Source organism: Mizuhopecten yessoensis, unplaced genomic scaffold (genome assembly GCF_002113885.1).
Source record: "Mizuhopecten yessoensis strain PY_sf001 unplaced genomic scaffold, ASM211388v2 scaffold10033, whole genome shotgun sequence".
NCBI lineage: Eukaryota > Metazoa > Mollusca > Bivalvia > Pectinida > Pectinidae > Mizuhopecten > Mizuhopecten yessoensis.
The window spans coordinates 64806-90358 of record NW_018408345.1 but is presented as its reverse complement, the minus strand read 5'-3'; the positions used below and the strand labels follow the sequence as shown (position 1 = coordinate 90358).

At 37.0% G+C, this 25553-nt stretch overlaps 1 protein-coding gene across 1 annotated transcript; it reads right to left on the bottom strand.

Annotated features, from left to right (window-relative positions):
* Positions 1–5602: 5602 nt before the first annotated feature.
* On the bottom strand, positions 5603–25457 carry LOC110459316 (zinc finger protein 729-like). Its single transcript, XM_021511511.1, has 4 exons — positions 25413–25457; positions 20929–21092; positions 19945–20013; positions 5603–12899 (listed from the first exon to the last, which is right to left on the bottom strand). Exon 4 carries the CDS (start codon positions 12758–12760, stop codon positions 7265–7267), a length of 5496 nt encoding a protein of 1831 aa, XP_021367186.1. The 5' UTR covers positions 12761–12899; positions 19945–20013; positions 20929–21092; positions 25413–25457; the 3' UTR covers positions 5603–7264.
* Between the last annotated feature and the right edge of the window lie 96 nt (positions 25458–25553).

The following is a 25553-nucleotide window of genomic DNA, read 5'->3' as shown; positions in this document are numbered from 1 at the left end:
GTGAAGTTTTTCAATAACGATAACTCTTGCATGTAATTACTATGTGTATATGATTTTATTATAAAATGTCAATTTTTAATCGTTTATAGATAATTAATTTTACACAATTTCAGCATTGATGAAGTTGATATACATTAATGCCATACTAATCTATATCAGTATTATTTTTATTGACATTATTTTGCCAAAAATTGTGTTTCATTTTTTTTCCAACATTCACTCCTTTTTACATAAATTTCCATTTAAAATCCTTAAAATTCTGACAACCTATATTTTTTTGTGGCAGAAAATTTTCTTTATTCCAAAGCATTATAACTACAAAATTTGAATAAATTCTACTGAGAAATGGCGACACAATCCTATTACCTTAATATTTGACTTACTTAATAGGTAGCTGTGGTCTTACATGTTAAACGTTTCAAACAACATTGTATAACAAAAACATTTGTATATGCTATAAAGACCAGAGGTCTTTTTATTTATATTGAAAAAATCTTGAATTAGTCCAATAGTCATAGCATAGAAACCAGTAGGCTTACAATGTAATTTGTATATGTTTTAGGGGTTTAGATCGACTTTCGGTAAAAAGCAATTAATTTCTTAATAATATATGAATAAATAGATTGATAGATAAATCAATAAATAAATAATAGGCATGTTTTACATTGAACTACTACTCATTTGATATCATGCCAGCTCATCTATTACATGTACACTTAGGCAAGTTTTAAGACACCATGGACAAAATCCATCCCCAATTGAGATAGAAAGTTGGGGTGAGAAATCGTGCAGGGTGAGGAAACGTGTCACCTGTGCCCACATGTTTTGCACGATTTCTCACCGGGTGTGAAATCGTATCGTTTCAGCCCCTCCGTACTCCTCAAAAAGTGTATTGATTTACAGATTGTATGTATATGCTGATTGTATTGATTGTATAACTATGTACAGTAAAGCGCTTTAGAGAAGCTTATTCTAGCTAGATAGGGGGATATATATCAAATGTTGTATATTATTTATATTGTATAACTATGTACTGTAAAGCGCTTTAGAGTAGCTTATTCTAGCTAGATAGGGGGATATATATCAGATGTTGTATATTGTATTGTATTCTAATTTATATTTTAAAACCATGTGTCTGTAAGTATAGATAGGGCTGGTGTGATAAGTATTAGTCTATAGATACCTTGATCTGTCGCATCACCTTTACATAGATACTATCTACACTAGCTACGTGTAAAAGATAACCCTGCAACAATTTCTTTATCAAACTTTCTGTAAATTTAATGGGAAGTCATATCTAAGAACTAGGTTGTGATAAAGCGGTATATAAGAACCTCGAATTATCATTACTTTATACACAAACAATGTACGTATTTAACGTGGCGCAACGTTTCAAGACCGACTGGTTCCTTTGTAAAGCTAAGACTCAAGACCGACCGGTCCCTTTGTCAAGCTATGATTCAACGTATTAAGACCGACTGGTCCCTTTGTCAAGCTATGACTCTAGACCAACTGGTCCCTTTGTCAAGCTATGACTCAAGTCCCGACTGGTCCCTTCGTCAAGCTATGACTCTAGACCAACTGGTCCCTTTGTCAAGCTATGACTCAAGACCAACTGGTCTCTTTGTCAAGCTATGACTCAAGACCCGACTGGTCCCTTTGTCAAGCTATGACACAGGTCCCGACTGGTCCCTTTGTCAAGCTATGACTCAAAACCGACTTGTCCCTTTGTCAAGCTATGACTCAAGACCAGACTGGTCCTTTTGTCAAACTATGATTTAAGACCCGACTGGTCCCTTTGTCAAGCTATGACACAGGTCCCGACTGGTCCCTTTGTCAAGCTATGACTCAAAACCGACTTGTCCCTTTGTCAAGCTATGACTCAAGACCAGACTGGTCCTTTTGTCAAACTATGATTTAAGACCCGACTGGTCCCTTTGTCAAGCTATGACACAGGTCCCGACTGGTCCCTTTGTCAAGCTATGACTCAAGCCCAACTGGTCCCTTTGTCAAGCTATGACTCAAGACCAGACTGGTCCTTTTGTCAAGCTATGATTCAAGACCCGACTGTACCCTTTGTCAAGCTATGACTCAAAACCGACTTGTCCCTTTGTCAAGCTATGACTCAAGACCCGACTGGTCCCTTTGTCAAGCTATGACTCAAGACCCGACTGGTCCCTTTGTCAAGCTGTGTCTCAACGCTTCAAGACCAACTGGTTCCTTTGTCAAGATATGATTCAAAGTATCAAGACCCGACTGGTCCCTTTGTCAAGCTGTGTCTCTACGCTTCAAGACCAACTGGTTCCTTTGTCAAGCTGTGTCTCAACGCTTCTAGACCAACTGGTTCCTTTGTCAAGCTGTGTCTCAACGCTTCAAGACCAACTGGTTCCTTTGTCAAGCTATGATTCAACGTATCAAGACCAACTGGTTCCTTTGTCAAGCTATGATTCAACGTATCAAGACCGACTGGTTCCTTTGTCAAGCTAAGATTCAACGTATCAAGACCGACTGGTCCCGTTGTCAAGCTATGACTCAATACCCGACTGGTCCCTTTGTCAAGCTATGACACAGGTCCCGACTGGTCCCTTTGTCAAGCTATGACTCAAGCCCAACTTGTCCCTTTGTCAAGCTATGACTCAAGACCAGACTGGTCCTTTTGTCAAACTATGATTTAAGACCCGACTGGTCCCTTTGTCAAGCTGTGCCTCAACGCTTAAAGACCAACTGGTTCCTTTGTCAAGCTATGATTCAACGTATCAAGACCAACTGGTTCCTTTGTCAAGCTATGATTCAACGTATCAAGACCGACTGGTTCCTTTGTCAAGCTATGACTCAACGTTTCAAGATCAACTGGTCCCGTTGTCAAGCTATGACTCAAGCCCAACTGGTTCCTTTGTCTAGCTATGACTCAAGACCCGACTGGTTCCTTTGTCAAGCTATGACTCAAGACCAACTGGTCCCTTTGTCAAGCTATGACTCAAGACCAACTGGTTCCCTTGTCAAGCTATGATTCAACGTATCAAGACCAACTGGTTCCTTTGTCAAGCTATGATTCAACGTATCAAGACCGACTGGTCCCGTTGTCAAGCTATGACTCAAGCCCCGACTGGTTCCTTTGTCAAGCTATGCCTCAAGCCCAACTGGTTCCTTTGTCTAGCTATGACTCAAGACCCGACTGGTCCCGTTGCCAAGCTAGGACTCAAGACCGACGTCTTGTCCCTTTGTCAAGCTATGACTCAAGCCCAGCTGGTCCCTTTGCCAAGCTATGACTCAAGACCAGCTGGGCCCTTTGTCAAGCTATGACTCAAGACCCGACTGGTCCCGTTGTCAAGCTAGGACTCAAGACCGACGTCTTGTACCTTTGTCAAGCTATGACTCAAGACCAGCTGGTCCCTTTGTCAAGCTATGACTCAAGACCAGCTGGTCCCTTTGTCAAGCTATGACAAAACGTTTCAAGACCCGACTGGTCCCTTTGTCAAGCTATGACTCAATACCCGACTGGTCCCTTTGTCAAGCTATGACACAACGTTTCAAGACCGTCTCAGTCAAAGCTTGACAAAGGGATCAGTCGGTCTTGAAACGTTTCAACACGTTAAATACTTTTATGTTAGAAAGTAAAACTTTGATATCACATATTTTAATGATTTTAAATGGAAATTTATGTAAAAAGGAGTGAATGTTGAAGAAAAAAATGAAAGACACAAGTTTTTGCAAAATAATGTCAATAAAAATGATACCGACATAGATTAGTATTGCATTAATGTATATCATTTTAATAAATGCTGAAATTGTGTAAAATAATTATCTATAAACGATTAAAAATTGACATTATTTAATAAAACCATATACACATAGTAATTGCATGTAAGAGTTATCGTTCTTGAAAAACTTCACAGTAGTGAAATAGGTAGCCGGTTTCCTGAAGTACAGAAAAAATTGCTTTGAAATACTTTAATATTGAGAGACTACACTGTTCTGTCAATAATATACATACACTATTCATAAGTTTAATATTAAACATTAGAATATGCGGAAATTGTGATACTGTCTCCCTACATTGGATTTTCAACTAGGGATGTACTTCCTATTTCCGTTTAGCAATACGACCTTAAGCGAGATCCTATATTAGCATATGTATTAATCCAGTTAACACTTATTGCTTCGCAATCAGAACTCTTGATTTTCTTTGGAATAGTATTAACATCATCTTGATTAATAGACATGGCAAAGTAAAGGTTCCTAACTAACAAAGTGTTTTTGGTTTTCAATAAAACCCAAACTAGCTTGACCAGGTGGTAAATGTTTACTTATAGATCTTTTCATTTCAAAGTAGTTAAAAGCACTTGTAAAAGAAAGCGAGCAGTGATCACTGCATGAAGGAGTTCAAACTTAAGAATTAATGACAATTTTGGGATTTTAGTGCACAAAACATCAAAGTCTTGTAGCAGAATTTTTTGTTATATGGGTTGAAAATCATTTAAGACTTTCTTTTATCGGTACTTTGTGAAAATGTTACAAACGTACAATGAGTAGCATAACTGTTTTATTCTGATAAAAAAACTGTCCAGTGTTACTTTATTCGTTATACTGCACACTCCAAAATTAACCCAAAAAGATAACCCCATAACTGCGTGACATTCAGCGCCATAAAAGATAAAATTTTGTCATTTTTTCGCTTACAATAATCTTTTGAATCAAACACTGATCAAACACTATGAAACACACTGGAACCTTTGACTCAGCCAATGACATGTTCGAAACTGAGGATATCAAGGGAAGCAGTGTTTTAAGACATTGCTTCAATATATTCCTTTTGGTAGCTGATCCAGCTCATTACTTTGACTGCAAGTTTGTAATGATCCTGCGCAACTTGTCATTAATTGATGTTGCGAGCTCTGGCAATGGTTCACCAAATAGGCTGTCATCAGCAGCCATCGATTTTTCAAGTCACAGTTGAAGAGGCCGGTTGGACTCCATTAAGCATGGCAACAGCAACTTTATAATTAAATGACATCAACCCGTATTTGGAAAGCGTCGTAAAGTTACGTGAAAAGAATATGCGTCTTTTGGAGACCATATCTTACTTATACATAACTATGGACTATGAGGGACCTTGGAGTGAAATTTACAAAAGTTCCCTCAATTCGCTTTCAGAAATAGTGGTAACAAACTTGATCTTTCTTAATCAAAGATGGCCGCCTATCGGTCATCTTGGGTTTTTCCGCTCAGTCCCAAAATTCACTATGCATAACCAGGTACAATAGCTAACCTTTATGTGGAATGTGAGAAATACTCTCCATGTACATTCTGCTAAATAGTGCTAACAAGAATTGTATAAGGAATGACAAATAGAATAACGGACGAACCACGGAGGATGAGAGACCTTCATTACCCAATAGGGACACACAGTAAGGAAATATTTCTTTAAAATTTGAATTTTTCGATACAGAAAGGTCAAACAAATTAACCACTTAATTGTGCCATGTAGCTATTTCGTCCTCGTAATGATTCGTCAGTAGTACTTATGGTCAGAAGAATGTAAATACATGCATAAAATGCTCAGACACATATGTACAATGCAGAAACACAACAAAAGCGGAAAATGAATCATTAACCTTTATTCATTTGTTAAACATTTACAACTTACAGCAACGATAGAAAAATAGTAATTAAGCTATTATTTTGCGTACACCGCGTCAGAAAAAAAATCCAGCTACAAGTTTGTGTTTAAATCATTCACCCCTGAACTTTCATAATGAACTATTCCTGCCTTTGATTTGGAAGAGTTTAAATGTGTCTTCAGGGGTGAAGGGGTTAAAACACGTTGCACTGGAAACATGTACATTTGTCCCGACAAAATCGATGGTATCTGGTATGCAAATTATAGAGGAGCTAAAAAAGGAGAAAGCCTGTAGATTTTACCGCTTCCATGTGATTCTCTTGATTTTCATGAAAACAGCAGACCAGTATACTTGTTTCAACCGCAAGGGTCGTGTAAAGAATTTGTAATTTTGTTGATTTCATATATACGTGCAGACAAGAAATGTGTATCGAGAACGGGACCTGTACATTTTTAACATGGAAAATGTGTAACATAATACGTAAACTGATAACAAAATGAAGCGTGTAAAAACATTTATCATCCACAACAGCATAAATATAATTCACATAAAAATATGTAGGGTGTGTTTCCTTATCTTTTCTTATATACATTATTTATATTGTGATGCAAACCACTTTACTTCAGAAAGTTGTGATACATAACGACACATTTTATCATTAAAAATGGACAAAAAAAATCTAATACGTCATTTCTTGTCACCCTACTCCCATATCCTCCTCCGCAACCCTCGATTCGGTGAAACCCTTCACTTAAATTTAAAAAGTGAACTGAATGGAATTATTCAAAGTTGACACTCCGTGTGTCGGGAACCCTTTGTAAAAACAAAAGGCCGAGAGGGCCTATATCGCTCACGTGGAAAATAAAGTAACCATGGGAAATTATTATTATTGCATGAAATCTCTCCAATAGTACAGAAGCAAGATTTTAAAGATTTAAAATTCAAATTCCCCTATTGGGCCCCGCCCCTCTGCACCCAGAGGAGCCACGTCCTCCGTTTATACAAATTATAGTCCCCTTTGCCCAAGGATGACCCAGGCCAAATTTAGCCAAAATCAATAAAGCAGTTCAGGACTAGTAACGTTTTAAATGAAAAGTTGATGGACGGACGACGGACGACGGACCCCGTGGTATGGCATAAGTTCACCATGGTTTTTCAGTAACCAGGCTTACTTACTTCACTCATAACACACATTGAGACTCTTTGGATAAAAGAAAAAAAAAGTGGCGATAACGAATCGGTATAAAAAGCCTCAATAAAAATTAAATATTAACCCTTTCACCACTGTAGACCATAATGGACTCATCCAAATCAATGCATGGAAGCTTAAGAGTTTCCAAAATTTACATGTTACAGGGATGAAAGGGTTAAATTTAACAGTCAAACAACCACAACCATATACATTTTCTTGGTTTGTTAACACATCATGGGATATATCTCTTTCAGCAAATTACATGTTGTAGTACATAATGTAGCATAAACCCTTCATTTACCATCAAGTTAAGTGTTTGCCACCGAACAGGAAACGATCACTATGACTTTTAACATACCATAGTACCATTCCATCTACTTCTGAACAGGAAGTTGATCAATTTCACAATTATTAAAAAGCTGCAGAAGGATATGTCTAAATAACTCGGTTGTTAAACGTTTTCGTCGGGTTTGTTAGCATCTTCAATCTTTTCCTTTTTTACTAAATGCGCACCTAAGTGGTATTTGTATCCTGCTTTGGTGGGGAACCCCCTACCACAAATACTACATTCAAATGTGTTAACTCCAGTGTGCGTGGCCATGTGACGTTGAAATGTCAAGTTATGTTTTATTTCTTTGTTACATACACTGCAGGTCTTGAAAGTCTTCTTCTTTTTGCAATCACTTGAATATTCCTTTTCAATAGGAGGAACAGACTTTTTCTTCTTTTTGTGTGTTTTTCCATGTCTCTCAAACCTGCTTTGACTTTTAGTAGCGAATTTACAGAGCTGACATGCATATACAGCTCTTGTATGTGAAAACATATGTCTTTGTACTTGACTTTTAGTTTTGAAACCTTTCCCACAAATGTTACATTTTACTAATGCTGCATCGTTGTCCACAGAGCGATTGGTCCTGTCACTTGACTTACATTTTTTTTTTAAATGTCGATGCTTCCATCGCGATTCGAATTTTTCTCCACAGTCCTTGCATTCCATAATCGTATGCACTCTTTGATGGTAGGTCAATTTCAATGCGCTGTCAAACTTTTTATCACATTTAGTACATGCATGGGATTTTGAAATGAGGTGCTTTCCCAAATGTACTTTGAGAGTTACGAGATCTTTGCAAATTATTCCGCAGAATTGACATTTAAATACCTCAGGCATCTTGTTGGTTGGTATGTTCAAACATTTCTTTTTGTGATGTTTCAGAAGACCGTGGGTAAACTCTTTACCACAAGCATCACATGTCGATGTCCTGTGCATTTCCCAAATATGTCGTTCAATTCGTTTATTCGTAAGAAACTTCTTGCAACACACTGGACACTGAGGTAAATCTCCGTGTTTTCTCATGTGTCGCTCAATTTTATATTTGTCTGACGTCTTACCACAAATATGACACGTGACTACACTGATTCTTGTATGAACAATATCTGTATGTCTTTGAAGACCTCTTGTGGATTTGTATGATTTGCTGCATAAACTACACCTCTTCCTGGCTGAATGACGCGAGAGTTTGTGGTAGGTCAGTTGTTGATTACTCTCGCACACAAACTCACAAAGATCGCACAACTTCATGATGTGGAAACATGCTTTGTGCTTTGCAACGTTTTTTGCGCTTTGAAATTGTTTCCCGCACGTGTCACAATTCCACAGCGTCAGATGCGTTCTGCTATGTTCCAGATAGGCGTCGCTGAGAACGTCATCTCCACATGTGTCACATCTTGTTATATTGTGAACGAGCTGCCGATGTTTCTTCATACTTCTTTCCATCATTCGTTCCCCACATATGTCACATGTACTCGAAATAGCAACTGGTGTTTGCAGAGCCGATCTGTCCGTGGCTATTTTGTGAGCTTTCAGGTGTCTTTTCATGACTATTTCGTGAACAAAGGACTTTCCACAAATGTCACAGGAATGACCTTTCCTATGATGAACTAATTGCTGATGCTTCCATAATAAACTTCTAGAACTAAATGTTGTTCCACATTGCTCACACAGGTGATGTTTTTTTCGATCTCTGCTATTCATTTCCACAGAAGAATGTTCCTTCAGATTGTGGATATTGAAAGCATAGTCACTTTTGCAAATATCACCACATATGTGACATACACGCGTCACTTTTCGAAGATGGTCACGTTGCATATGCAATTGCAGCTGCCTTTTGCCCATGAATACTTTCCCACAATGATCACACATCATTTCATCAGAACACACGTTGTTATGTTGTTTCCAATAATATTCTTTTTTGAATTCCAATTTACATCGTACACACTGGAATAATTTCCTCACTGTCCATACTTGTATTTTGCCAGCATGAGGAGCAGCTGTTTGTTCCTCGTGCATTTTTGCCAACAGATCACCTTCTGTACCTGTCGAAGGGTCATTCACTTGATTGAGTGGTTCAAAACTTGATTTATCATTTAAACTGGTTTCTGGTGCATGGGTACCCATGTTATCTTGTAATTGTCCTGAAGAATTCCAGAAATCTTCTGTCTTCGTATCTTGAAGATTGACAGAGTTTTGACAAATAGTTGAACCATTGGTACCTTTGCTCTCTGGACCCATATACATACTATTCTGAGAATTAATATTTTGCCTATCCATTGCTTCAGCACTAGCTGTGTCAGTAGTCAACTCGTCACCAGTTTTGTTCCTTAAAATGTCTCTTTCGATAGACTGCTCAACTTTTAGCCATTTCGTGTGGTATTTCACATGACCAAGGAATAATAATGCTGCAGAACGATCGTACAGTTTCTCACAAACTGGACATGCAAATTTTTCTGTTGAAGTTCCGGAACAATATCGATTGTAGTACTCGTGCTTTTCCGCTCGTCGTTGTGAATATAAGAGGATCTTTCTGGTTTTTTCCTTGCGGGCTAAACTAGCATTGCTCGACTCATCGGAATGAGATATGGCATGTTTTCTCAATGCTGTCGCAGAATCAAACATCTGACCACATACTGCACAAGGTGTTTCAGTGTGGTTTTTCAAAACATGTTTTTTCAAACCTATGTTAGTGAGCAGCCTAGTGCTACAAAAATCACACTGGAAAGTGTACAGTTCAGACAAATGCTTTATCATGTGACTGTCGATCAGATCTTTTTCAGTGAACGATTCACCACATTCACCACATGAATGTTTGGTAATGGTAACAGCCCTCTGCTGAGTTGATGGACGTGTAGGCTCCTGTTTGCTCAACTTTTTCCTGTTGCCAAGTTTAAAAGCTGTTTTACGAATCGTACAAGAACGATTTTGCTTAATCCGCCCCTTTCTGTCCTTTTTTTGCAAGCAAGTCTTTTTACACGACTTAAGCATTACGATAGTGTTTCCTTCTTCAGTTGTAACTCTTTCATTCTCATCACTACCTTTGTTGCATTGGCCCATCTTTCCACATTTGTTTGTCTTGTTACTGTATTTTTGTACTTTCTTCTTTCTGGCTGGGGCTTTATTGTCACTTCTTTCTGCATCAATTTTAGACACATTTTTACGACGAGGGTTGGCTTTCGCTCTAGGCATGACTTCACCTGTTTTAGTGTCACAACTTAGTTTTTCGACCTTTCCTGTTTTGTTAGAGATTGTATGGTCTTTTGAATTAAGTTTGTTTCTGGCTGACTTGAAGTGCTGGTTTTTGCTCATAAGATCCACTTGTTTTCCTTGGATACCAGACATCTCACAAGCAGAAATGTGGGTGCCTTTCACAGATACTCGTAATTGAGGGGAAGTTTCAATACTTTTTCGTTGACTTCCTTTTTCGTCACCTGATAACTGATCCGTTTGTACGTTGTTTTCCTTGCAAACAGCATCACGCTGGTTTGTACGGTTCAGACTTAATGCTTGCATTTGAGGGTGGGTTTTCATATGGGATTTTAGATGCCAAAATTGGGTGAATTTTCTGCAACAAACTTCACAACTGAAGGTTTCTTTTGGATCATGAAAATTCATATGCTGTTTTAATGATCTTGATGTACCGAATACCTGGTCACAAACATCACACTGGAAAGGTCTTTTCTTGGATATTCCATTACCTTTATGGACTTTCAAATGGCGCCGCATATGTTCTGGTGTGAACAATTGATCACATTCAGTACAGGGAACTTTCGTGTGTTTCTCTGTAGTATGATGCTGTAATTTGGATTCACTTGTAAATTTCATGCCACATTCGTCACAGTTGAAAACAAAGACTTTCTTGAAATGTTCCAATATGTGCTTCCTGAATGGAGTCTCCCCATGCAAGACTTTTCCGCACTCATCACATCTATGCGATTTTTCAATTTGCAGTCTCGAATGTCCAACACACTTTTTGGGACAGATCTGACATTCCGTTTTAGACTTCCGTTTGCAAATCAATATGTGTTTCTTGTAACGATAGTTAGTCCAAAACACCCTTTTGCATACATCACATTTCCAAATATTACCTTTTGATAAAATTTGGACTTCAGAGGACAAGGTAACGTTTTTCTGTTTTTCAGTTGCTTTTCCAACACTTAGCACTGTATCGGTCTTTCCTGAATTCTTCTGGCACACACGATCAGTCTGCCCTACTTGGGTAAGACTGATGGCTTGTGTGTGGATATTAAAGTGCATATCAAGGTGTTCACGTTTGATAAATTTTCTGCAGCAAACTTCACAGTCAAATGAGTTTTTTGGGTCATGAAAGTTCATGTGAACTTTCAATGTGAAAGCAAAGCTGAATACCTTTTCACAGACATCACATTGAAAAGGTTTTTTCTCAAGCAGATCATCTTCGTTGTGGATTTTCGAATGCCTCCGCATATATTGTGGTGTCAACCATCTATCACATTTTTTGCAGGGAATTTTCGTGTGTATCTCAGTCGTGTGTTGTTTCAATTTTGTATCATTTGTAAATTTCATGCCACATTCGCCACAACAAACTTTGAATTCTTTCTTCAAATGTTCCAACAGGTGCTTCCGTAAGAGGGGTTCTTCTGTGAAGATTTCACCACATTCAACACATTGATGACATGCTGGAAGAGTTTTCAACACTTTCGTGTTCCTGTCTCCTTTCACTGACACAGGCTCTTCTAATTTTCTCTTTCTTTTTGATTTTTCTTCACAAACGGTAAGGTTTGGTACTTCTGTAGGGCTTTGTTCCAATGTGGTTTGGTTATCTATTTGCCTTGGACTGGATAACGTTTCACTCCTTGTTGCTCTTCGTTTTGTTGTTGATGAATGAGAGGGATTACATTGAGTATTTATTGATGTTGGTGACTTCTGTTGATGGGTGGCTACATGTACTTTTAATTGCTCAAAGTCTGGAAAAGAACAGTCACAAAAATCACACGAGGGATTTTTATGTGCTGCTTCTTTGGCTTTTCCTTTTCGTTGACTCCTGAGTACACGTTTTTGATGACCTTTACTTCGTAATTCTGAGTGAAAACCCTGATCATATATTTGACTATCAAACTGATTGTCGATGTTGTGTATCGAAATGTGGTTCAGGAAAGTCTTGGGGAGTTTGTATATTTTACTGCATACATCACAAGTGTATGGTCCATCACCTAGATGAGTTTTCAAATGCATCGTAAGACAGATGTGCTGTTTAAATGTTTGGCAACATATCTCGCATGTAAAAAGGGTGTCTATGACTGGACAGTCTGGTTTTGTTTCAGTTTGTGATGCACAGGATGCCTCTCCATCCAAAAGCATTCTGTCCTGTCCACTCCCACAGTGTAAGGGTGATGTTATCGTTTCCTGCTTCCCAACACTTGAAGGATTTACCTCAAACACAGTTTGCTTAACATCTACATCTTCGACCAAACCATCACTTTTTTGATACATCTCTTTCATCTTCACTTGTTCTGTCCCTCGCGAGTCATGTGTGATGGCCAGGTCATCTGGTGGCTCTGTTTTAATGGTTTCTTGATCAAGGCTGATGAGATTAGAACTGTCATCTTGTGTATCATTCTGTTTAACCGGCTCCATAGCTACCAATGTGTCATTTATATCAGTTCACTTAGATTACGTTTTTCAGTTATGTCCTTGCTTATTCGTGTGCTGATAACTCTTTCCAATGTGTTGGATGAAGTCTTACAATGTTGTCTTCTGAACTTGCATCATCAACCTGAAAGCATAGGAGAAAGAAATCAGTGCATTGCCATACACAAAATAAGCACAAGAGGCCCAGTGGCTTTAATCGCTTGATAAATAGGTTTATCAAAAGTGTGCAATAAAAAGTAGCTGCAAATAGGCAAAAACTCTTTCTGTTTGCCCAAATTGGAACACAGAGTCTTTTTGATAGCATGATAGCATTCCTTTTTTTACTTCATATTGCATAATATAAGCTGTTAAGAAAGTGTTGGGTTTTTCGACTGTTTTCGTGTTATTTCTAATTATCCTAATTGGAGTAGGTTATTGTTCGAAGTCAGGAACCTATCTCCAAGTGCCCAGTACTAGTAGATGACAACATTTACTTTTCTTAAGAAGTCTTTCGGAACCAGAAAACCATCTATTTGCCCCCACTGGATCAATCCCTTAACTCCCAAATTATGACAGAAAAATGTTGATGGATGACAGACAAAAGGACACTGTGCCATGCATATACTGGTCAACAATCATGATAGCAGTGACAATTGAACGATATTATCATATATCAAAATGACAGTGCTATGTTCATCAAAATAAATAGCAAGACATTTTCAATTTGGGTACTGGTACAAGATAGTATTACCTGTCACATAACAATCAATTTATTACAAAATAGTTTGCTTAATGAACGTATATTTTTACAGTTTAGACTGTGTCTTGTACTCGACTTTTATCCTTTTCTGTAATACACACATTTTTTTAATGAATGATCTTTTCTTACTGAAATATTTTTTAAATCAAGATTTGTGTATATTTTTTTTTGGATAAAATTTGAGTCGCACAAATGATCAATATTCCTGACAAGACTTGGGTCATACAATGTAAATTGTTATCAATTATATAGTGATACACACTTTTAGACTATTTCCAGCTCATATGGGGGAGCCATATCACCACTGGGAGAGCTATGGGCAATATATTGCCATAAACTATCAAATGTCTTTGTAATCTAACATACTATTGTATAGAGCTGTCTTGATAAACTTTACCCACGATTCAATACGTATCTTGATATTTGCACCACGATTCGATGATTTCGATTCGATACACTTTAATTTTAAAATATAAATAAAATGAGATATATAAGCCGTCGATACACTGAAACCTGAAGTGTTTCCACACTTTTGATTTGAAGCTTGCATTTCCGTACCGTGTTCCGCCACTTTGTTATGTTTAGTGAAAATTGCATCCTCGCAGCCGATTGGCTGAGGGTTAAGAGATCAGCCAATGAAATTGACAGTCTAACAGACTTTCGGCTGAAGCGGCATACACTAATATTCAGATCATGGCGTATTGAAAATCAGGGGAAAATATATCGTGAATCGAATCGAATATAAATAATCGCGTTACAAGTGCATCGCGGTGAATTGTGACACCTCTACAGTATTGTATCAGCAAAAATATCTATCTGCAATGTACATGTAGCTGTATGTAAAGACCAGATATCATAACCACCATTACTTTCCAAAATTGGCAGAAAGCGGGTGAAAATGTCTAAGCACGTCTAGATAGGAGGCAGCTTAATCTAGTGGTAGGATGCCGGGATCGTGACCGAAGGGTTGCGGGTTCGAGTCACATCAAGGCACTGTGTTGTATCTTTGAGCAAGACACTTGAGCAAGATACTTTACTCCGCTTGTTCCAGTCTACTCAGCTGTAAACAAGTACTTGGTTTGGCAGTGCTAGAATTGTTGAATGCTAGCTCTGAGCACTGAAATGGCAGCACCGGCCTGAAATGGCAGCACCGGCTGTATGCTCCCCAGGGACTTGAGAAAGATATTGCGGCTGGTTGCAAAGGGCCTATGTATATAATTTGTGAACCACTTAGAGACGACCTACAAACTAGGTTGTTATAAAGCGGTACATAAGAACCTCAAATTATTATATGATTATAATCTGTATATAGATTCTGCAGAGATAATGTTCTACACAACCTATGATGCATTTAAATCAAAGGTAAAATCTGATAATTTAGTAGTTTTGAGGATATTAACCCTTTCACCACTACTGTAGACCATAATAGACTCATCCAGATCAATGTAAGGTAGAGTCTACTAAAGTTACCCAGGGGTGAAAGGGTGAAAGTACTGGGCACATGTCTTAAACCAACAAAGACTGTTATAACATCCTACATGGGACTCTCAGCCTCAGCACATTTCATAAGGATTTTGACAAAAAAACACATAGTGTCAATCAAAACAAGTACTTCACAAGCCATTTTCTAAACTAGACATGGAAATTTAAAGGTTAAGTTTTGACCAAATTTAAACTGCTTTACTATATATATTTTTAGTAATTTTTAAGAGATGGTGGCATCAAAAGCGATTAAAGGCCCAGAAGCATGTATACCACCAGCACATTGTACTTTAATGACAATGTATTGGATAAAATATAGTTTGAATCATGGATAGTGACAAAAACACAGTTGAACAGTTTTAGCACCTTAGCAAGTCTCAGGTGATATATTAATTGTTCTGAGGTGTAATTATATATATATAATGATGAATTGTTTCAAACACTCTCAATTGTTTGTTTCCTGTCATAATTATCACTTGGTTATAAAGAAGTTGGTCAGCATGATGTTTTTTCTGTTTAGTTTAGTTTGATGTTTCTATAAAATTAAGCATATGATAAAGTTTTATTAAACAACTCCTTTTATTAAGCTGTTGGTTTTGATTTTTTCCCTTTTAATGCACACGACTATGTTGTTTTTGTATCTAGATCTCCTTATACAGTGATTAATCTACAATTCCTATGCATGGGTCCTTTTCAATTTTATCGCTAGAAACAACAGGCCCCACATTGTTACATTTTAGTACTTCCAGAAATTCTATGAGTTTCATCAAAATTTGATGAGTATAAGACTCGGAACTCATATATTGTATTGCTGCTACATATCAGGAAATAGTGATGGTGCTTTGTCGTGATACCTTGTTATAACCCCAACGATAATTCATGAATGATACTGGACAAACAAGTCATGAACAATCATATGTGCATAGAGTCCAAAGTTCATGAACAGTCATCAAAATAGTACATGTACCTACTGATTGTCAAATGATGTACGTGTACCCACTGACTGTCACATGATGTACCTGTACCCACTGACTGTCACATGATGAACATGTACCCACTGACTGTCACATGATGTATCTGTACCCTCTGACTGTCACATGATGTAAGCGTACCTACTGACTGTCACATAATGTACATGTACCCTCTGACTGTCACATGATGTAAGTGGACCTACTGACTGTCACATAATGTACATGTACCCTCTGACTGTCACATGATGTACATGTCCCCACTGACTGTCAGATGATGTAGGCGTACCCACTGACTGTCACATGATGTACCTGTACCCACTGACTGTCAGATGATGTAAGTGTATACACTGACTGTCACATGATGTATGTGTACCCGCTGACTGTCACATGATGTACATTTAACCACTGACTGTCACAAGATGTATGTGTTCCCTCTGACTGTCACATGATGTATGTGTACCCGCTGACTGTCACATGATGTACATGTAACCACTGACTGTCACAAGATGTATGTGTTCCCTCTGACTGTCACATGATGTATGTGTACCCGCTGACTGTCACATGATGTACATTTAACCACTGACTGTCACAAGATGTATGTGTACCCTCTGACTGTCACATGATGTACATGTACCCACTGACTGTCAGATGATGTAAGTGTACCCACTGACTGTCACATGATGTATGTGTACGCACTCACTGTCACATGATGTATGTGTACCAATTGACTGTCAGATGATGTACATGTACCAGTCTGACTGACTGTCAGATGATGTATGTGTACCCACTGATTGTCAGATGATGTACCTGTACCCGCCGACTGTCAGATGATGTAAGTGTATCCACTGACTGTCACATGATGTATGTGTACCCTCTGACTGTCATATGATGTCATGTACCCACTGACTGTCGCATGATTAACATGTACCCACTGACTGTCACATGATGTATCTGTACCCTCTGACTGTCACATGATGTCATGTACCCACTGACTGTCACATGATGAACATGTATGCACTGACTGTCACATGATGTACCTGTACCCTCTGAGTGTCACATGATGTCATGTACCCACTGAATGTAACATGACGTATGTGTACACACAGCTGGCTGTTGTGTGATGTACGTTATCTACAGAATATCACATGAGTTACATTAAGACCTATCCGTATGCAAGGATTATACATACATCATTGAACATTTGAATAGTATGGAAATTTCTCATGAATTAATTAGTTTGTAGCATAGCAAAAGATAAGGTTTTTGTGATAACACAATTATCCGTGGGATGTACTTTACAAAAATTATTGAAAAAATAGTTGGCTTTTTCCATAAAGATGGTTAAGATAGGTGACCTGACAACCCAGGCGTAAATTGATCACTTCATTCCTAGTGATAACTAGGCTGCCACAAAATAGACAGACAATACCACCAGGTCATCAACTATTTATGCCTACCAAATGTATCAAAAGTTACAAGATAAACAAAGTACAGTAATTGTGTATAAATAATATATTGACAAGAACATAAAACGATGAAGTCAGTTTTCATAAATCGGTATGTATTTATTGGAGCGAGAGGTATCGTATTGTAGGAAGGAAGCCACTGAAAAGCTTCATCTTTGTCATGGTAGGGATATCCTATTGATTAACACAACACATTAACCCTGAAGGTACATTTGAACTCTTCCAATTCAAAGGCTGGAGTAGTTCATAATGAAATTTCAGGGGTGAATGAGTTAACATACAATTAAATGCTTACCCCCAGCATATTCTAAGGTAATATTTCTTACTTCTGAACAGTTTATTCATATGACCAATCGTTGTAATAGTAAACCACCTTGTTATGCCAGATTATCCTCGAACAAATGCTGAGGTACAGAAATCACAAAGAAAAAGTAACCCTACAATATTTAAACCATAAATATTTTGTTACGAAGATGTCCAGAGTATATAACTAACGACTAACCCTACACTAAGACCATCAATGTTTTTTGATAAGATGTTCAGTGTCCATAACTAAGGACTAACCCTACACTAAGACCATCAATGTTTTGTTATAAGATGTGCAGTGTATATAACTAACGACCAACCCTACAATAAGACCATACATGTTTTGTTATAGGATGTCCAGTGTATATAACTAACGACCAACCCTACAATAAGACCATACGTGTTTTGTTACTAAGATGTACGGTGTATAACCATACAATAAGACCATAAATGTTTTGTTACTAAGATGTCCGGTGTATAACCCTACAATAAGACCATACATGTTTTGTTATAAGATGTCAGTGGATACACTTACATCATGTGACAGTCAGTGGGTACAGGTACATCATGTGACAGTCAGTGGGTACACGTACATCATGTGACAGTCAGAGGGTACACATACATCATGTGACAGTCAGAGGGTACATGTTCATCATACGACAGTCGGTGTGTACAGGTACATCATGTGACAGTCAATGGGTACACTACATGTACATCATGTGACAGTCAGTGGGTACAGGTACATCATGTGACAGTCAGAGGGTACACATACATCATGTGACAGTCAGTGGTTACACATACATCATCTGACAGTCAGTGGGTACACATACATCATGTGACAGTCAGTGGGTACACTACACATACATCATGTGAAAGACAGTGGATACACTTACATCATCTGACAGTCAGCGGGGACAGGTACATCATCTGACAATCAGTGGGTACACATACATCATCTGACAGTCAGTAGGTACATGTACATCATCTGACAGTCAGTTGGTACACATACATCATGTGACAGTCAGTGGGTACACATACATCATGTGACAAGTCAATGGGTACACATACATCATGTGACAGTCAGTGGGTACACATACATCATGTGACAGTCAGTGGATACAGGTACATCATGTGACAGTCAATGGGTACACATACATCATCTGACAGTCAGCGAGTACAAGTCCATCATGTGACAATCAGAGGGTACACATACATTATGTGACAGTCAGTAGGTACACTTACATTATCTGACAGTCAGAAGGTACAAGTACACCTTGTGATAGTCAGAGGGTACAAAGTCTTATTGTAGGGTTATACACTGGACATCTTAGTAACAAAACATGTATGGTCTTATTGTAGGGTTAGTCGTTAGTTATGTACACTGAACATCTTATAACAAAACATGCATGGTCTTATTGTAGGGTTAGTTGTTATTTATGTACACTGGACGTCTTATATTATAACAAAACATGTATGGTCTTATTGTAGGGTTGGTCGTTAGTTATGTAACTGAACATCTTATTACAAAACATGTATGGTCTTATTGTAGGGTTGGTCATTAGTTATGTACACTGGTCATCTTATAACAAAACATGCATGGTCTTATTGTAGGGTTGGTCGTTAGTTATGTACACTGGACATCTTATAACAAAACATGTATGGTCTTATTGTAGGGTTAGTCGTTAGTTATGTACACTGGACATCTTATAGCAAAACATGTATTTTCAACCCTACAATAAGACCATACATGTTTTGTTATAAGACGTCCAGTGTACATAACTAACGACCAACCCTACAATAAGACCATCACCCTTTCCCCAGTTAGGTGTCTGGAGTAACATTACTTTGATAAAGACCTAATTTATATGTACGTCTTGTTTTGTCCTCAACTATTTTGTTTCTGTATATATGCTTTGTATAACACATGCTGTTCGTTACTGTGTTTTGTAACATGGAGAAGTGACATCAAGTGACATGTATAACAACTTGTTTCTGATCCAGTTGTCAGATCGAATAAGATATGTTTAAATCCAAACAAAAATATATAAAAGGTCTAGTAATAATTTTGTAGTAGGAAGAGCAACATAACTATCCTTTAAGAGCAGATATATTTTGTGATTAAGATGTTCACTGTAACCAAATTAAACTATCCTTTACCATTAACATTTAGCTGAACTGTTTTGATATTTAGATGTCATTTGTTACCTTAAAAGAGTTATTCAGCTCCTTCGACACACCTCTGTAACAATTGGTTGAGGCTTTCCAGGATAGCATCTGCAATTTCGATGAAAAAATCCTGCATTTGTTGTTGTTTTTTCATCACAAAGGCGACAAAGTAATTTTTGGAGAAGACTGATCAGGGTAATAAATAAATTCTACTGCAAAAAAAACACCACCATTTATTCTTCACAAACATTTATCAATAATTTCCTGAAAAATTTGGATGGCGAATATTATTTACCTTGATGATGTCTTTTCTATGAAAAGGACTATATATGGTTTGGGCGTACGTGTTTTGGCCCCCAAAATAAATGCATTAAAATTAAAAACCTTTAAATGAACTTTCAAACGACTATTTCTTTAATTTTTAATACTTTCCAAATACTATCATGAAAATATTTATTTGTATTTCTAATTATTGTTGCCATGGTAACAAGTTCAAATTGCATAAATTAGAACTATAGAGCTATTGATATAGAGCGTATTATCAAAGTGTAATGTGTAGGCACCTGTAATACATGTTTAAGAGAAATATAAAGTTTGTTCAAGAGTGCACTCTATGTATGGTAGCTAATTATATAAGAGAAAGACTAGGCGAAAAACTGTCAAAATTGACCGAATATTCAAATTCCATTAATTTATGCAAATATTAACTGGTTACCATGGCAGCCATAATTGAAAACACAAATAACAGTTAACATCAAAGTATCAGGGAAGTATTCAAAATTTAAGAAACAGTTATTTGGAAGTTCTATTGGATAATTTTAATTTTGATGGATTTAGGGGCCAAAAAAAGGAAGCATAATGTGTAGAATAGATCAATTTTCTGTTTAATTTCCTGTATGTAAAGATTGTGTGTGGCTTAACAATTTTATAGCTGAATGTTTAAGTCTTTTTTCGCCAAACTATTTAAAAACACATAGATTTGATATTTGAAACTACCAATTGCAAGCACTACAAAAAACTAACCCAACGTTGATGACTTGTTGCCAGCTTTCTGACAAACACGTGCACTTATACTGTGCATGCTATCTTCATCTGTGCATTTTTGGCACTGCAGACTCTACAAACGTCAGACTACAAGATCTGGGCAGTCCTGTGATGAGCAGGGGTATTTCATTTGGATCAAATACCTGCAAAAAATAAAATCATAATAAACAATACAACTTAATCATTTACTATATATGCTAACTCTTTTATTCACATTAATATTTGAAGTTTAACATTAATTATTCTTACCCTGGACAGGTGTATCCGCACTTTTACCGGTGTGAGATTTCCTTGTCTCACACCCTAGGCTTTGAGAGGGGGGGGGGATTCCCCTTTTCTTAACAATGGCATGACGTCACTTCAACAATACAATGACGTCACATCAACAATTCATCAACTTCATGGCAACCCTGAATTTAGCATGTAACGTTATCATTGCATTGTGTATATGATACACAACGGGAAAACAGGGTATACTTAAGAGAAAAAGAATCATTCACCCCATTGTGGGTGAGATAGGGGAATCTCAACTCTTAGGGAAAGATTCTTAAGTTGCAAAGCCTCGTGTTTGGCAACTTAAGAATCTTCCCCCTCGGGTTGAGATTCCCCCAAGGGGGTGAAAGATTCTATTAGTGACAATTGCACATGTCTTGACACATAAATACAACATTACTGGCAAAGGTTTGGGTCATAGGTCAATACACCACATGTACTGACCATGCATATGGTCAAGCATGCTAATTACTGCATGTTATTTCGGTTTGTTAAGTTATAGTATTTAAACTATCATAGTTTCCCTTACATTTTACCTGTACAGTTTTAATTAGTTATCTGATCAGGTTATAATAAACATTTTCCATGATCTGTTAAAGCATTGCAAACACCTTAGATTAAACAAATACACAAATATAAATATGTACATTTAGACATGTTTTAGAAAGTCATTTTCAGGTAAATATTGACCTACATCAATGCAGGTGACTTGGAAGGTATGTTTTACATGTAAAATGAAGATGAGACTGCATATATTTGATGGCTGCAAATTAAATCTCAACAGGAACTTTATGAGCAAACGATCACCTCATTACAGCTATATAACTTCCCTTCATATTCACTTGTATAATCTCTCAACCCAAGAAAATCAAAATCTGATATACATACATATATGTTCAATTCACTTACAATGACTCTTATGAAACAAGAAATTTTATTCACAGACTAACTCACAATGCCACTCCAAATTGTTTTAAGAAATTAAAACAAAATCCAAAAAATGTCAATTATATCCACTGTATCATGTCACATCAAGTGAAAATCCTTAAATCTAGAGAGTAAAATAATACAGAGAGTAAAATGTTACAGTTTAAAATGTTTTAATCTAATCTGAGAAAAAAAAATCAATAAATCAAGGAGTTCTACTGATTTCGAAAGTATACAACAAATATCTTTAATAAAGATACATAGCAGAGTGATATACATATGTGGCTTTTAAGTCTGAAATAGCTGTACTTTTGGATCTACTGTACATGTGGACAAGCAAGATATTCAGAAACTTTTTATATTCATAGACCCTCTAAATCTCTGGACAGTTAAATGATGTGTTACATGCAGATTTTCAAATCCATAATCAGATACAAGATGTACATAAGAGAATAATGAGAAGTCATTGAAGCGTAAAATGTAGGTCCAATATGGCATCCTCTACCTAGCTTGATCACAAATGCCAGTTTCATAAAGTCATTGTAAGTGAAATAAACATATATATCAGTTTTATCTAAGTACACTTACCCAGTTACTGAATTCAAGGTTTTTGTGACAGTGATAAATTGTATACTTGTGAAACTGTCCAAGAAATGTCCAATTAAGCTGTTTTTGATCCCTTAAATTTGAAAATATGTTTCAGCACATTGCTTACACTCCATATAATACAATAGCCTATTAATGGTGGTTGTCTATACACTTTACAAAACAACTTGCCCAAAAACATTAACCTCAAGCTTGCCCCAAAACTTGAACAAAGTCCAATTAAGCTGTTTTTGCACTTATTTTGTTCTTCACAATTAATTTGGACTGGCTGCAGTGGAAATTGATCAGAACAGAAAGCATCAGTAATACAAAAGAGTACATAACACTGGTGAGTGTTGACCATCAGTCGAGTTTGGATTACTTAAAACCAGTGTCCAGTAGAAGAGCTAATTTAGAAATGTAACACTGGTGGCAGCACTACATTTAGGTGTGTCAAAAATTAATTTACTTCCATGTGTTGTTTGGGCCTGGTCAACACAAAAACTAAGAATGCAGCCAGGGAATTTTTTTTTGTGTTTTCATTTTACATGATTAAAACATTATGTATTTGATGTTATTCATACTTCATTCACTGAGGTAATCAGGAGATTTTCTTCACAAAATAATGACTTTTTTTTGGTTTAAGACCCTTTCGTGTCCAGGGGTGTAGGATAGGGAAATTTTACCCAAGGGATTTTCAAATTTGGTAAAACCTGAGGCTTTGTCGAGGGTTTTGCCAAATTTGAAAATCATGAGGGTGGAATTTCCCTATCCTAGTTCCTACACCCTTGGGCATGGAACAGTATTTTTCTCTCATTCCAACTACCAGAATAAGCTCAGAAACCATGAAAATGCCTGTGGACCATTTTGAAAATATCATTTTCCCCCCAGAACATTTTTGACGAAAACAAACTCTTCAGCAGGATTTAGCATACCCCATATGTGCATACAAAGTTTGCACAGAAGAAATAATTTCATCTTTCTAATTCTTACATGCATGTGTACAATAAAAATTTTGTAAAATTATAACAATACAATGATATTGCTTTGATGATGATAATGATGCATTGTATGAAATATGATGAGATGTTGTTTTGTATAAAAAAAAAAGTGATGATGAAGGTGATGAGGATGGTGCATGTCTGTGAGATGTGTTGGTAATGAGGCTATTGTTTATGATGGATGATGCTTGATGAATGATGATTATGACAATTGCTAATTTGATGAAGATGTATAATATTGCACACTAAAATGAAAATAAAAATAAAATTGAAAACAATAAAAAATATCGTAAAAGGTTTCAATTTCATCACATCGCCTTTTCCGCATTGCGGCATCAGAGAGTTCCAAATTTGTAATGTCACGTCATTCTTACGTCACGTCTTGTGAAATGGGGTGTAAGATAGAAATTTCCTACACCCCTTTCTTTACCCTGGATAGCTTTATTTTACACACACGGAAATGAGAGAATATATAATTCTTTCATGCCCACGGGTGTAGGATAGGGAAAACCAGAGGGTGAAATTTCCCTACCCTTCCAATCACCAGAATAAGCTCAGAAACCATGAAAATGTGTTTGGACTGGCCACCACTTTGAAAATATCAATTTTTCTCCTGAGCTTTTTAGACGAAAACGAATTAGCCAGCCAGATTAAGCATATCCCATATCTGCAAACATCGTTTGCACAGAAAAAGTAATATCATCTTTCAAACATGTACATTAAATATATAATTAAAGGTTTTAATTTCATCACATAGCCTTTTCAGCATTGCGGCATCTGAGAGTTCCAAACCATTGTGACGACACTTTACGTGAAATGGGGTGTAAGATAGACATATCCTACACCCCTTTCTTTCCCTGGACAGCTCTATCCTACACACAGGGAAATGAGATAAAAAGTTTTTCCTACCTACACCTACCCTATTTTTTTTGAGCCACAGTATGACTAATCCATACCTAAAAAATGTTTCGTTTATGAAATAAGGTCGGACCTATTAATCAAATGCTGCTTTCATGAGAGCCTGGACAAAGCGTTTGAATGCCTGCATAAAAATGTTACATTTTAAAAACGAACAGGACCAAGGTATTAGTTCGGGCCGATTAAGTTCTAGTTCTACGATAGTTATATATATTCCCCTTTATCAAATCAATTAGTGCTTCGTAATTAAGATCGATTTTCGAACAAAGTACACATTTTTTAAAATGATACTTTACGTAAATATGTTAAATGAGTATACCAATGGAAAAATCGAAATACTTTGTGGATATAACACTTACAATTTGCTATGGCGTGCAAAAACTCCTATGGCGCTAAATCTCCTATGGCGTACCTACAATGTATGGCGCGAATTCCCCTAGGGCGCATTTTAGTGTGACCGCAGATTTGTGAGTAAAATCATAAAATCCAAACACAAAAAATATAACTTTAAAAGTACTTACAGCGAACTCAGGTATCACTTAATGGTATATATTTGATATGTTCGTAACATCAATAAACATGCGTGTTATGTTTGTTAAAAGCCCCTGTTCAAGGGATCATGAGCATAACCCTTTGCTGCTTCATTGTTTGATAAATCCTAGGAGAGCTTACTCAGAAACTGTTACCGTTCAGTGAAACAACTGCTTAAATTTACCAGTTATTGAATGACACACCACGATTAAATTAAGGTTTGTTTACCTGCCATTTCATCGGCTCATTTTGTGTTTGACTGTCAAACAGGAAGTGACAGGGATATAGTAAGCGCTGGTCAGGTCCTGAAAGTTCCGGAAACAAGTCGATTATTGACACGATGCTAATACTTGCATAAAACAGAACAGT

Bases quoted from the DNA above. Each gene is read 5' to 3' on its own strand.
- LOC110459316 (XM_021511511.1), bottom strand. From the start codon at position 12,760: ATGGAGCCGGTTAAACAGAATGATACACAAGATGACAGTTCTAATCTC.